Source organism: Penaeus vannamei, chromosome 7, assembly GCF_042767895.1.
Source record: "Penaeus vannamei isolate JL-2024 chromosome 7, ASM4276789v1, whole genome shotgun sequence".
Classification (NCBI taxonomy): Eukaryota; Metazoa; Arthropoda; class Malacostraca; order Decapoda; family Penaeidae; genus Penaeus; species Penaeus vannamei.
Genome location: NC_091555.1, coordinates 15,598,049 through 15,610,548, shown reverse-complemented (window position 1 = coordinate 15,610,548; position 12,500 = coordinate 15,598,049). Strand labels below are relative to the sequence as shown.

Below are 12,500 nucleotides of genomic sequence, written 5' to 3'. Positions count from 1 at the left end.
CTCTCCTCTCTCTCTCATTCTCTCCTCTCTCTCTCATTCTCTCCTCTCTCTCTCATTCTCTCCTCTCTCTCTCATTCTCTCCTCTCTCTCTCATTCTCTCCTCTCTCTCTCATTCTCTCCTCTCTCTCTCATTCTCTCCTCTCTCTCTCATTCTCTCCTCTCTCTCTCATTCTCTCCTCTCTCTCTCATTCTCTCCTCTCTCTCTCTCTCTCTCTCTCTCTTTCATTCTCTCTCTCTCTCTCTCTCTCTCTCTCTTTCATTCTCTCTCTCTTTCATTCTCTCTCTCTCTCTCTCATTCTCTCCATCTCTCTCTCATTCTCTCCTCTCTCTCTCATTCTCTCCTCTCTCTTTCATTCTCTCCTCTCTCTCTCTCTCTCTCTCTCTCTCTCTCTCTCTCTCTCTCTCTCTCTCTCTCTCTCTCTCTCTCTCTCTCTCTCTCTCTCTCTCTCTCTCTCTCTCTCTCTCTCTCTCTCTCTCTTTCTCTCTCTTACAACTGAGGCTAGCTCAAGCCGAAATTTTAGTTATGAAGACGAGACATCGAGAAATTGAGTGCACGAGGTGCTCCCTTTTTAGCTGTTTTTTTGTTTCTCTCATAAAGGCAATGATAAAAAGAAAAAAGAAAGAAACAAACAAACATAATCCTATACTCACACAAATCCATACAAGTATTTTTTTGTATTTTTTACATTCTTTGCAATAACCCACAAAACTTTAATCAAAAAGTAAATGTTTAACCTAGCCCCTCTCGGGAAATCGGAAAAAACACACACTAAAAGAGAACAGGACATGGGGAGTTTCACAAAGGGTTAGCTCTGGCACAACCGCAATCATTAATTATTAAAAATATACATATCTTCCCTACAGGTATGTGAGGAACAAAAGAAAGGGATAAAGACCAGATGGACCGAACACCTGAAGCTTGTGGAAGCAGCTGCGTCGCTAACCGCCCGGACAGACAATTGGGTTTCGTCTATTTCACTATTTGTCTGTCAAAACATTTTGTTCCCTTTCACACAGATAAGCAGACGCGAAGGTGACCAATGTCTGTAGTAAGTATGGGTTTGGTCGGTCCCTTTCCGCAACTGTCTCCGACTTCGCCTTCCTTCGCTCTTCTTACTCTTAAGGATTCGCTAGCCTCTCCCGCACGCGGGGCGCGGCGGGGCGGAGCGACGCGGCGGGATCTGGCGGCGGCGCGGACAATGGAAAAGCTTGGTCGGGGTTTCCATTGGCCTCGCAGGCTCGCGAGACCTCGCCGCGCGGGAAACACCTTCGCCTGTCCTTCCCAACGACCCGCCATCGCCTGAGGCCTAAGTCCTTGCGGTTCTCCACCACAGACTCCTCGACGCCGACGGAAGTGGCCACGGAGTCTGCTACAGGAAGTACCCCGATGCCTGCAACAGTAACCACGGTTGAAATTACAACTGGCTCCACAGATTCTGGTCCTACACCACCTGCAGTCACAGAAATGACAGCCACCCCAGGCCCCACAGTAACTTCAGGTATCGAAACTACAATGACAATGGCATCGCAGAATGCCATTGTAAATGTTCTATTGGAGTTCTTATGACTTTCGTGCTATATAATTGGGTTCTGATGAATATGAAACCACAATAATACTTTGTATCAGAGATGCTAAACTGGTTTTCTGAGCTTCAAACTGGAAATACGGAGGTGATCATTTTCGAGATACCCTTCGTCTCTATAATTAGCACCAATTATTCTACTAATTATTGCTCTCGCCCGTCATTTATGCATTCACAGTTCTCGAAAGACCTTTATTTGGCAATGATCGTCTGCACCACTTGTTGCTGAGACGGAGATTTATTTGCGTCTTAGAACTTTGCAAGCCTTCCCATAACAATAGTTGCAGAGCCAAAAATACATTTTATCCCTTGTAACAGCGGTACCAGAAAATGAAACACCAGTGGAACTTGCTTGCACATACTCTCTCACACACACACATACATACACACATATGCATGCACACACTCTCTCACACACACACATACATACACACATACAGATGCATGTACACACTCTCTCTCACACACACACTCAGATATACGCTATACGCACACGGGAAATGGGAATGGGAAAGGAAAAGGAATAGGGGGAATGAGGAGGAGGGGAAAGGAGAGGGGGAGGGAGAAGGGCAAAAGCCCAATTCAACTGTGGCCCTCATTGGAGTCCCTTGTTTCAGAGCCATCGGGGTCTACAGGAGGCGCAGGGCCAGGCGGCCAAGGACCAGGTGCGGGAGCCACGCCGGACGGAGGTAAACATTCTCTGACTTTGAAAAGGCTTATAGGATATTCTGCAGCTAAAAACAATGACACTAATCTAACAGAAAGATTTTTGAGACCTGAAAATAATGATTGTTGATTAAGATGTAAAATACACCACAAGAAAGGACCGAGTCTGCTGTAGCCCTCACCAGAGCCCCCTGTTTCAGAGTCATCAGGGTCTACAGGAGCCACTGGGCCAGGCGGCCAGGGACCAGGTGCAGGAAACACGCCGGACGGAGGTAAACATTCTCTGTCTTTGAACAAGTTAATACGATTCTCATGCAGCATGATCAATATCACTGGTCAGCATGAAAGCCACTGCAGCTGCCAGATACAGGAATAACCACAAGAGGTTCTTAAACCAGCGGGTTTAGACAAATCAGATGACTATGAACTTCCATAAATCCCTTATATTCAAATCAACTTAACACGAAATGGTTTGTACACTACAGATGACATGATTTATCTTTTTCTGCAAGATTATAGGCTATACCAACTACAATCACAGAACAAGCAGAATACCCAGTATATACAGCATCTGCAACAAAATAAAAGGTCTACTAAGAAAGCAAAGCAAAAAGATCCTCGAGAACTAAAGCATATACTAAACATAACTGCATTGCCTGTTTATGCTTCGTTCATTCATTCATATATATATATATATATATATATATATATATATATATATATATATATATATATATATATATATATATATATATATATATATATATATATATATATGTATATATATATATATATATGTATATATATATATATATATATATATATATATATATATATATACATATGTATATATATATATACATATATATATATATATACATATACTCGTATATATGTATGTACATACATATATATGTATGTATAAATATATGTATATATATATATATATATATATATATATATATATATGTGTGTGTGTGTGTGTGTGTGTGTGTGTGTGTGTGTGTGTGTGTGTGTGTGTGTGTGTGTGTGTGTGTGTGTGTGTGTACATATATATATATTCATATATATATACATACGAGGAAGTGCTGAACCAACTGCAAGCCTCAAGAGGATTCGAGATTCCTTTTCACAACAGTTTCCCGAATTCCAGACCAAAATGGGCCTTCGGGAACAGCCCCGCCGGGAGCTCAGGGACCAGGTGCATCTAATTCAACAGGCGGAGGTAAATATTATCAGACTTTAAGCAAGGTCATGGCTTTTTATGTAACATAATCATTATCACCGAGGAAAACAAAAATACAGGAAAACCTTATTTTCATGTATTTAGCTTTAGTTGTACTTCTCAATGTATTCGCCATGTACACACATCTTTAATTTTAACTTGGACAATTATCAGTGGACGTATACTCTACCATTGAGATCGTGTAATACATATAGAGGAAATAGCAATATCTTTGTTTTCCTTTTTTTTTTTTTTTTTTTTTTTTTTTTTGGTGGGGGGCGTTCTTAAGATAATTTTTTACGTATCAGATAGATTTAGGAAAGATAACTCTTATCCAACTACTATCGACCTCGTAAGAAACTCCATTAGAGTGCGATTTGTGGTTCTACCGAGCCTGCTGTAGCCCTCACCAGAGCCCCCTGTTTCAGAGCCATCGGGGTCTACAGGAGCCACAGGGTCAGGCGGCCAAGGACCAGGTGTAGGAGCCACGCCGGACGGAGGTAAACATTTTTTTACGATTTTCATACAGCACAGAGTCACTGGTCAGCATGAAAGACAATCCAGCTATAATAGAATCAACTTTATTTTTAAGAAGTGCTTTGTACACTATAGAGGACACGATTTATCCTCCGCCATATAGGTTTTCATGACTACACTCACAGAGAAACTACAGTATCTGTAAAACCGGACAACGAGTCTTTGAGACCTAAAATGGCGATGCAACAATGTCATGAATGATAATAGTAAAAGGAAATTCCCTGGGACGAACTCTAGCATATGCTACTTGCATTGCCTGTACTTGTTTCCACCATTCACTTGATTCAGCTTTAGATTAACGTTTGGGTGCAACACAACGGCCACGCCTACAGCAGCAACAATAGCACAGGTCCTGATACATTAATTACAATGCAAACAAAAGGTAACGATCTTTAAGCCCTTTACTTGGCATTTAGTATATGAAGAATTCATTACAGTCACACATTTTGACGTGACAAAGATGTCAGGGTATGTTTACGTAATCATAAGCATGCAAGTGTCTCATTTATGAAAATTATTGACTGATTCAGAGAAAGCTAATAGTTTGACTCATCAGCAAATGGTTCGCTGGTTCATTGCCATGTTCCATTTATCTTGCCCAGACACATACACACACACATACACACATATATATGCGTAAATCTAAAGCAAGATCACTTGTTCCAGGGCCATCAGGGTCGCCAGTAACAGCAGCACCTGAAGGACAGGGACCAGGTGGAGCAAATTCAACGGGCGGAGGTAAGCATTTCAGGAATACACGTACACACACACACATATATATTTGTATGTGTGTGAATATTCAGAAAACATTCTGACTTTATACTCTACAGTGAACCTTTTAAGAGGCTCAAATAATAGACCCCATTAATGGACCGACTGCAGCCCTCATCAGTAATTGGCGTTACTCTTAAGCAATTTCACTTGTTTCAGGGCCATCAGGGTCTCCAGAAACAGCAGGACCTGAAGGACAGGGACCAGGTGGAGCAAATTCAACGGGCGGAGGTAAGCATTTCAGGAATACACGCACACATACACACACACATAGACACACACATATATATTTGTGTGTGTGTGAATATTTAGAAAACATTCTGATTTTATACTCTACAGTGAACCTTTTAAGAGGCTCAAATAATAGACCCCATTAATGGTCCGACTGCAGCCCTCATCAGTAATTGGCGTTACTCTTAAGCAATTTCACTTGTTTCAGGGCCATCAGGGTCTCCAGAAACAGCAGGACCTGAAGGACAGGGACCAGGTGGAGCAAATTCAACGGGCGGAGGTAAGCATTTCAGGAATACACGCACACATACACACACACACAGACACACACATATATATTTGTGTGTGTGTGAATATTTAGAAAACATTCTGACTTTATACTCTACAGTGAACCTTTTAAGAGGCTCAAATAATAGACCCCATTAATGGACCGACTGCAGCCCTCATCAGTAATTGACGTGACTCTTAAGCAATTTCACTTGTTTCAGGGCCATCAGGGTCTCCAGAAACAGCAGGACCTGAAGGACAGGGACCAGGTGGAGCAAATTCAACGGGCGGAGGTAAGGATTTGAGGAATTCAAAATCAATATCACTGTATGTTGTAAATCAAAGAATGCACTTTTACCGCAGGGTGTTGTTCCAATACTTCAGATGTCACAATATATATCACTGTGGTAATGTTTCATTCTATATGACCATATACAAATGTATCTATCTATTCACACGCACACATATGCATAGACATAATATATATATATATATATATATATATATATATATATATATATATATATATATATATATATATATATATATATATATGCATATGTATACATAAATATAAATATATATATATATATATATATATATATATATATATATTATATATATATATTATATATATATATATATATATATATATATATATATACATATATGTACGTATGTATGTATGTAAATATATACATTTATATCCTTATGCATAAGAGAGAAGTAGAGTCAACATAATGCTATTCAGACAATAAGGTATTTTTAGAATAATTCCACAGCATTTTTTTATATTTTGATTGTCAATTCGACGAACCGTAGCTTGCAAGTCGAGGCTGCATTTTATGTAGTTTTCTAGCCCTTTCTATGGCATTATCTGTTGCAGTTACAGGAGTACCAGTCACCCAAGGACCCGGTGGAGAAAATACCGAGAAACCTGAAATTGAAGGTAGTGAGTTTTAAGACATAATTATATATACTGCATAATATTACAAAAATAATTAATAATAAAATAGCCATTAGAAAACAAAAAACAACTTGCTTGAGAAATGCCTTGTTCATCACAGACATCTAAATTCCTTTTTAACATGTCTTATCTAGCTAACTTTATTTCTTCTCACAGTACCCATTGGCCAGTACAACACATCCAACTTCGGTCAATTTATCGCATCCTACTTCACCATAGGGACCGGAAACGACACTGCCATCCCAATCAGATTTGGACAAAATATCATTGACCAGTTGATAAGAGAGAATTCCACCGTCTTTAGATTTAACTTGCAGGTTGGTATTTTCTTCATGTTATGGTCATTGCACTTAGCAAGCGACTGGAGGGCAAGAGGAACTCCTGATACCTTTTGTTCTATATTCATTTAGAAGTTCCAGACGGAAGGTCGAAAACCATGTGGGTGGATGAAACCCCGTTGTTGGAGGATGAAAGGCATGCGTGAACCCACCTCCTGGGGCAGCACATAGGGTTCTTTTAGTCATCCTTCCCTAGAGAGCCGTCCAATAGGAAGGAATCGGAGGGCCATCCCAACGCTGACCCAAATGTTGGAAGGAATTCACGTTCACTGCCACTACCTAACAGCAGAACGAGTACGCCAGGCTATCCAGTTGGATTTATCATAGGAATCTCTTCGCCAGTCACATATTTTTCTTCCTCATTGAGATTACACTTGCACCTGTTCCTGATCACATGAGATAGGTTACCCCTCCGATGTCACTTTTGAACATGTTCGGCTAAATCACAAGAGCATCGAGCCCTTTTCAATTGCTCTTGCATTAATTTGTTGTTGTTATCAGATTTTGTGTCGGTCACTTGTGTAGTTCAGAGGCGTGGCTGAACCGTCTACCCTCGGCTGACAGCAGTAAAAGTCCTACAAAGCCCATGATGGTGTCTCTTGGCCAGACGGCATTCCCTCTGCCGTAGCTAGTTTCAGTGGCCAAACTTTATATACACAGCCGCGTGTAGTCGGTTAAGACTTTACATCAGCGGAAGCTAATATTAGATAGGATAGTTGTATTATGGGGTTTAACATATTATTTTGTAGTGCCTTGTATTAATACATTTTTAAAGTTATATGTTCACAATTGGCTTGGGAAAATTAACACATTTTTGACAATGAAACATGAAAAGAAATAATTTTACAAACCATATATTCACATGATATTTATTGTACGGGAAAGAAATGAAGTAGAAGAAAGATCTATGACACACAAATTGGGGAAGACTATGATATTACTACAAAACTGTCTTTTGTAAAAATATACACAATTTCTTCAGGTACGTACTTCAGGTGCTGTTACCAAGGCCTTCGATACGTTAACACAGCTAGCATCCTTAACTAATATTCGACAAGAAAACGAAATTGATAATGAAGAAGAAAACGAGGTGGGAACAAGCGACAGCACCTTCGTTTCAGCGCTGGACAGGGTCAATAAAACGTCCACAATCAACAACACAAACTGTATCAATACAATAAAGTGAGTCGCGTGAGATTAGATTGCCCTTTTCAGCTGTTGTTTCATGTATGAATATTATCTTCACTGCAACTTTCTTGTTCTTGAGATCCAGTTCTCTCGCTGAACTAACTCGTGTATACCACTCAAGATGGAGGTTTCTATTCATTCTCATCTCCTACTCAACTCTTTACTTTGGCAGATTGGTTCTGAGGAAAGTCCAGTTCACTGATGCGAGAACAGGAAAATTATATCCATGTGATCTGTCTCAACCCCCCTATGTGGAAATTGTGGACACTTACAACAACTCGTGAGTATAGAAAAGAAGCATGTCTGACGCGCTCGATCCATTGTAGTATAGATAGGAAAACTTCATATGTATTAAAGTTTATACACATTGGATTTACAAATGATATATTCTCTCCAGTATCAGCCAGAGGTTCTGTTACCTGAACGAAGATGTGACCATCCACTCATTTGGTGACCAGATGTTTGGTTATGTTGTGACCAACGGAGATCCTAACATCATTCCTGACATTCGGTAAGTTGAGTTTCGAATTATGGGTTTTTGAGTATGATGCCCTCACAATATGGTTGATTTTATTACAAGAGAATGTGGGCAGGGTTTAGCATATGAATGTGTTTACATTTATGTCGACCAATATGTATACCATGTATATAAGTGGAGAGAGATTCAAGAATCACTTCACGTCCACATCAGCAGAAGAAAAACAGATTTATTTTCTCTTCCATGTTTTTAGGGCCATTCAAGAAAAGGAGAAATACTGCTGTGGCGGCGTGTTCTATGGGGATTTCCGCAAGCCACTTATCATTACTTCACCAAATTATCCCTCCAGCTATAATGCTGACATGCGATGCCCTTACGTCTTCAGGGTAAGTCATCTTGTGTTTTAAATGACTGCCATATACCAGCCAACATCAATTTTTTTTTTTCAACTTTTTTTTATTGTATTATTGTAATGGGTATTATTACTATCACTCACTCTAACTTCATTTTACTTACAACTCAGAATCTCAACAAACTTTCCCATTTTCTCGCTCTAACACAGCTCTCTTTCTCCCCGCAGTGCAATGTCGACTACCCCGAATGTGTTATTCGTCTTGATTTCGAAAGCTTCGCCCTCTCTCCAAACGCCATGGGCCGAAGTCGTCGCCAAGCGGAGTCCGGAAACGGGACGGCTGCCACCACCCAGGCTCCGTACGTCCCGCCGACCGGCTCCGACTTCAACAGGACGATCTGCGCCGGCGAGGACGTGGTGCGGGTCAGTCAGTGCGACTCCATCTCGACGGTCAATGCTCGCGAGTGAGTGTCACATTGGCTGTTTCATTTCGCACTTCTTTTTAGATTTTTGTTTTTATTTCGTCGTTTTATACTGTCACCTTTCCTATTTTCTCATTCTTTTCTCCATCCTACTCATAAAAGGCAATGAACAAGAAATAGGTATATATCGATAACGTATAGAGAGAGAGAGAGATACAACAGAGAAAGTCAATGTAAATAGTAGTTTTAGCCACATCTGCTCCCCAAAAGTCGCCACCACGCAGCGAATCCAAGTTTTCGGGAAAGGCTGTCTCTTGGCTCTGACTTTAGTGCCTCACGTAAGCAGCCTTCTCCAACACTCTATCTCTTGATCATTTATTCACTCTTTCTTATTGATTGTTTACTTCATTATGTTACATTTGTTAAATTGTGTGTCATTCTCCTTCTCTCACTGATTGATTCTTATATCTTTCTTCCATCCGTTCTCCACACTCTATTTTCTGGCGCATTTGAAGGGAGATTTCTGCTAAATATAGGATTCAATTTTTTTTCTCTTTTTTTCTTTTTTTTTTTTTTTTGTAATCAAGCAACATTCCCAAGCAATGTATTACATAAAATTACATTCGCATTCATTTTCCATCTTTTGCCGGCACCCCCCCCCCCCCCGCCTCACCCCGTTCCCTCCTTCCCCACAGGTTCTGCGCGGACAACCCTCCCTCGCAGGTCTACACGGGCTACAAAGAAGTGCTGCTGTACTTCAACTCGAACGACGACAGGCAGAACCAAGGCTTCGTAGTCAAATTCACGCCGAAGGACAAGAGGAAATGTAAGATGCAAAAACGCATATATATATACCTGTGGGTGTGGATGGGTGGGTGGTTGGGTATATATACATGTATGTATGTATATATACATATGTATTTATATATACATATGTATGTATATATACATATGTATGTATATATGTGTGTGTGTGTTTGTTATATATGTACATGTTATACACAAATGTACATATATACGTACAAATATATATCTATATATGTAAATGAGTGTGCACAATGCAATGTATTTATTCGTATTTCTAATCTAGCATATACATTATTCTCCCCATTGCAGAAGCCTTACGACAACAATGCCATTTTCATATCCTCCTTTCCTCTTCCTCAGGGATTTACTCCAATGCTGAACTCGAACCGGAGTGCAGTGAGTAGTTGTTTCCCGGTTTATTTAAATATATATGATTCCTAGATTTCTTATAGTCCCCCCTTATTGCGATCGTAAGAAGAATAAGAAAACGGGGATGAAAGAGAATGGTCCTTCTTTGTTTATTTTTTTGCAAATGTCGTTGCTAAATACATGTTCATCAGTTTGTTTTATTGTTCGTTTTTGCTTTTGCTTTTTTTCTTTCGTTCTCTCTGTGTCTAATCAATGATAAGAAAAATATATAATCCCCAGATAATTGACAGTAAAAGGGGAATTGCCCTTAAGATAATCGTTCAGTAATGATCATTAAATGTATGACTTATACTTAATATTCATGTAAGAATTATTTAGTTTTAAAGTATATCTAGTATAAGTTTAAGTAAAACAACTTACATTGTGTGTAGAATAAATCATTCCTTCAATATAATCTAATGAGGCAATGATGTCACTACTACTATTACTGATGATGTTAATAGTAATGGTGATGATAATCTGAATGATAGAAGGAATAATGATCATAATGATAATGATAACAGTGAAAATAATAATGATATAATAATAATGATAATAGCAACGATGATAACAATAATGATAGTAATAGTAATAATGATAATGATAATAATGAAATAGCAATAATGATAGTAATAGTAATAATGATAATGATAATAATGAAATAGGAATAATGATAATAGGAATGATTACGATAATGATGATAATAATGATGACAATAATGAAAATTATCACAATAATAATAATGATAAAAATAATTATAATAATGATAATGATTTTAGTAATAATGATAATAGTAATAATAATGATGATAATAATAGTAATAATAATGATGATAATAATAGTAATGATAATGGTGACAATAATGATAATGATAATAATAGATAAAAATAATAATGATAATTGCGAAAATGCCCAAGCGATCGCCGTAACCACTTGATCTCACCCCCCCCCCCCTCAGCGTGCGCGAACAACCTTCCCAACCAAATCAGAAAGTTCTTCAGGCAAAGGAACAAGAACAAGAAGAACAAGAACAAGAACACGACCCTCCGCCGCGTAAAGAGAGATGAAAAGAAGAACATGAAGGAGAAGAGAAAGGCCGAGAAGAAGGAGAGAATCCCTGGACGGAAGACGGAGAAGGGAAGAAACGAGAAGAAGAACGCCAAGGGACAAGCCAAGGAGAAAAAGAAGGGGAAGAAGAAGAACAGGAAAATGAAGAAGGGAAAGAAATCTAAGAAAGAAGAGAAAAAGGCCGAGAAAGCGAAACGAAAGGGAAAACTGTCCAACAAGAAGGAAAAGAGACTTGGAAACAAGAAGAAGAATGGAAAGGAAGTCGAGGACCGAGCCATGAACGGGAGGACGAACAGGAAGCGACAACAATACCCATGGCTGGTGAGGTTTCATCTGTGTGTGTGTTTGAGTGTGTGTGTGTGTGTGTGTGTGAGTGCGCATATGTGTGTGTGTGTGTTCGCGAGTGTGCATGAGTGTGTTTGGGCGTGTCAATGAGTGTAAATCCTCATTGCAGAAATTTAAAAATAAAAATAAATGAAAATAAATCATATAAAAGCACAGTGTTACGCATAACGAGACGGGCGAGTATGCATGAGTGTGTGTGTGTCAGTGAGTGTAAATCCTCACTGCAGAAATTAAAAAAAATAATGAAAATAAAAATAAATCTTATAAAAGCACAGCATTACGCATGAGACCAGAAACACCCCAATGGATACACATCAGACAAAATTTCCTCACAGTAAACACACGTCATACTGACCTTCCTCGCGCCTCCACAGGTCAGCGTGACCCAATACGAACGACCTCTGCTGGAAGAGAAGAGCAGCTCTGACCGCCCCATTGAAAGGATCTGCGGCGGTACTCTCCTGAGTGACAGCTACGTACTCACCACCACCTCCTGCTGCACTTACTGCGCGTGAGTGTGGAGTGTCGGCTGATTGGCTGACTCTTCTGTTTGAGTTATTTTGTTTTTCTGTTTCTCTCTCTCTCTCTCTCTCTCTCTCTCTCTCTCTCTCTCTCTCTCTCTCTCTCTCTCTCTCTCTCTCTCTCTCTCTCTCTCTCACTCTCACTCTCTCTCTCTCTCTCTCTCTCTTTCTTTCTCTCACTCTCACTCTCTCTTTCTTTCTCACTCTCACTCTCTCTCTCTCTCTTTCTTTCTCCCTTTCTCTTTCTCTCGCTCTCCTACTCTTCCTCTCTCTCTCTCTTACTCTTACTCTCTCTCTTACTCTTATTCTCTCTCTCTCTCTCTCTC

At 39.6% G+C, this 12,500-nt stretch overlaps 1 protein-coding gene across 1 annotated transcript in view; it reads left to right on the top strand.

Moving 5' to 3' along the window:
- Positions 1–880: 880 nt before the first annotated feature.
- The window catches only part of LOC113816898 (uncharacterized), a 15,869-nt gene continuing 4,249 nt past the window's right edge, over positions 881–12,500 (top strand). Inside the window, exons 1-20 of the mRNA XM_027368885.2 lie at positions 881–1,499; positions 2,201–2,272; positions 2,450–2,521; positions 3,403–3,474; positions 3,903–3,974; positions 4,678–4,749; positions 4,942–5,013; positions 5,222–5,293; positions 5,502–5,573; positions 6,167–6,229; positions 6,404–6,564; positions 7,568–7,767; positions 7,946–8,053; positions 8,171–8,284; positions 8,505–8,637; positions 8,832–9,067; positions 9,721–9,851; positions 10,193–10,228; positions 11,199–11,629; positions 12,028–12,164. Of these exons, the coding sequence (XP_027224686.2) occupies positions 1,388–1,499; positions 2,201–2,272; positions 2,450–2,521; positions 3,403–3,474; positions 3,903–3,974; positions 4,678–4,749; positions 4,942–5,013; positions 5,222–5,293; positions 5,502–5,573; positions 6,167–6,229; positions 6,404–6,564; positions 7,568–7,767; positions 7,946–8,053; positions 8,171–8,284; positions 8,505–8,637; positions 8,832–9,067; positions 9,721–9,851; positions 10,193–10,228; positions 11,199–11,629; positions 12,028–12,164 (2,438 nt within the window). The 5' untranslated portion in view covers positions 881–1,387. The remainder of the gene's footprint in view (positions 1,500–2,200; positions 2,273–2,449; positions 2,522–3,402; positions 3,475–3,902; positions 3,975–4,677; positions 4,750–4,941; positions 5,014–5,221; positions 5,294–5,501; positions 5,574–6,166; positions 6,230–6,403; positions 6,565–7,567; positions 7,768–7,945; positions 8,054–8,170; positions 8,285–8,504; positions 8,638–8,831; positions 9,068–9,720; positions 9,852–10,192; positions 10,229–11,198; positions 11,630–12,027; positions 12,165–12,500) is intronic.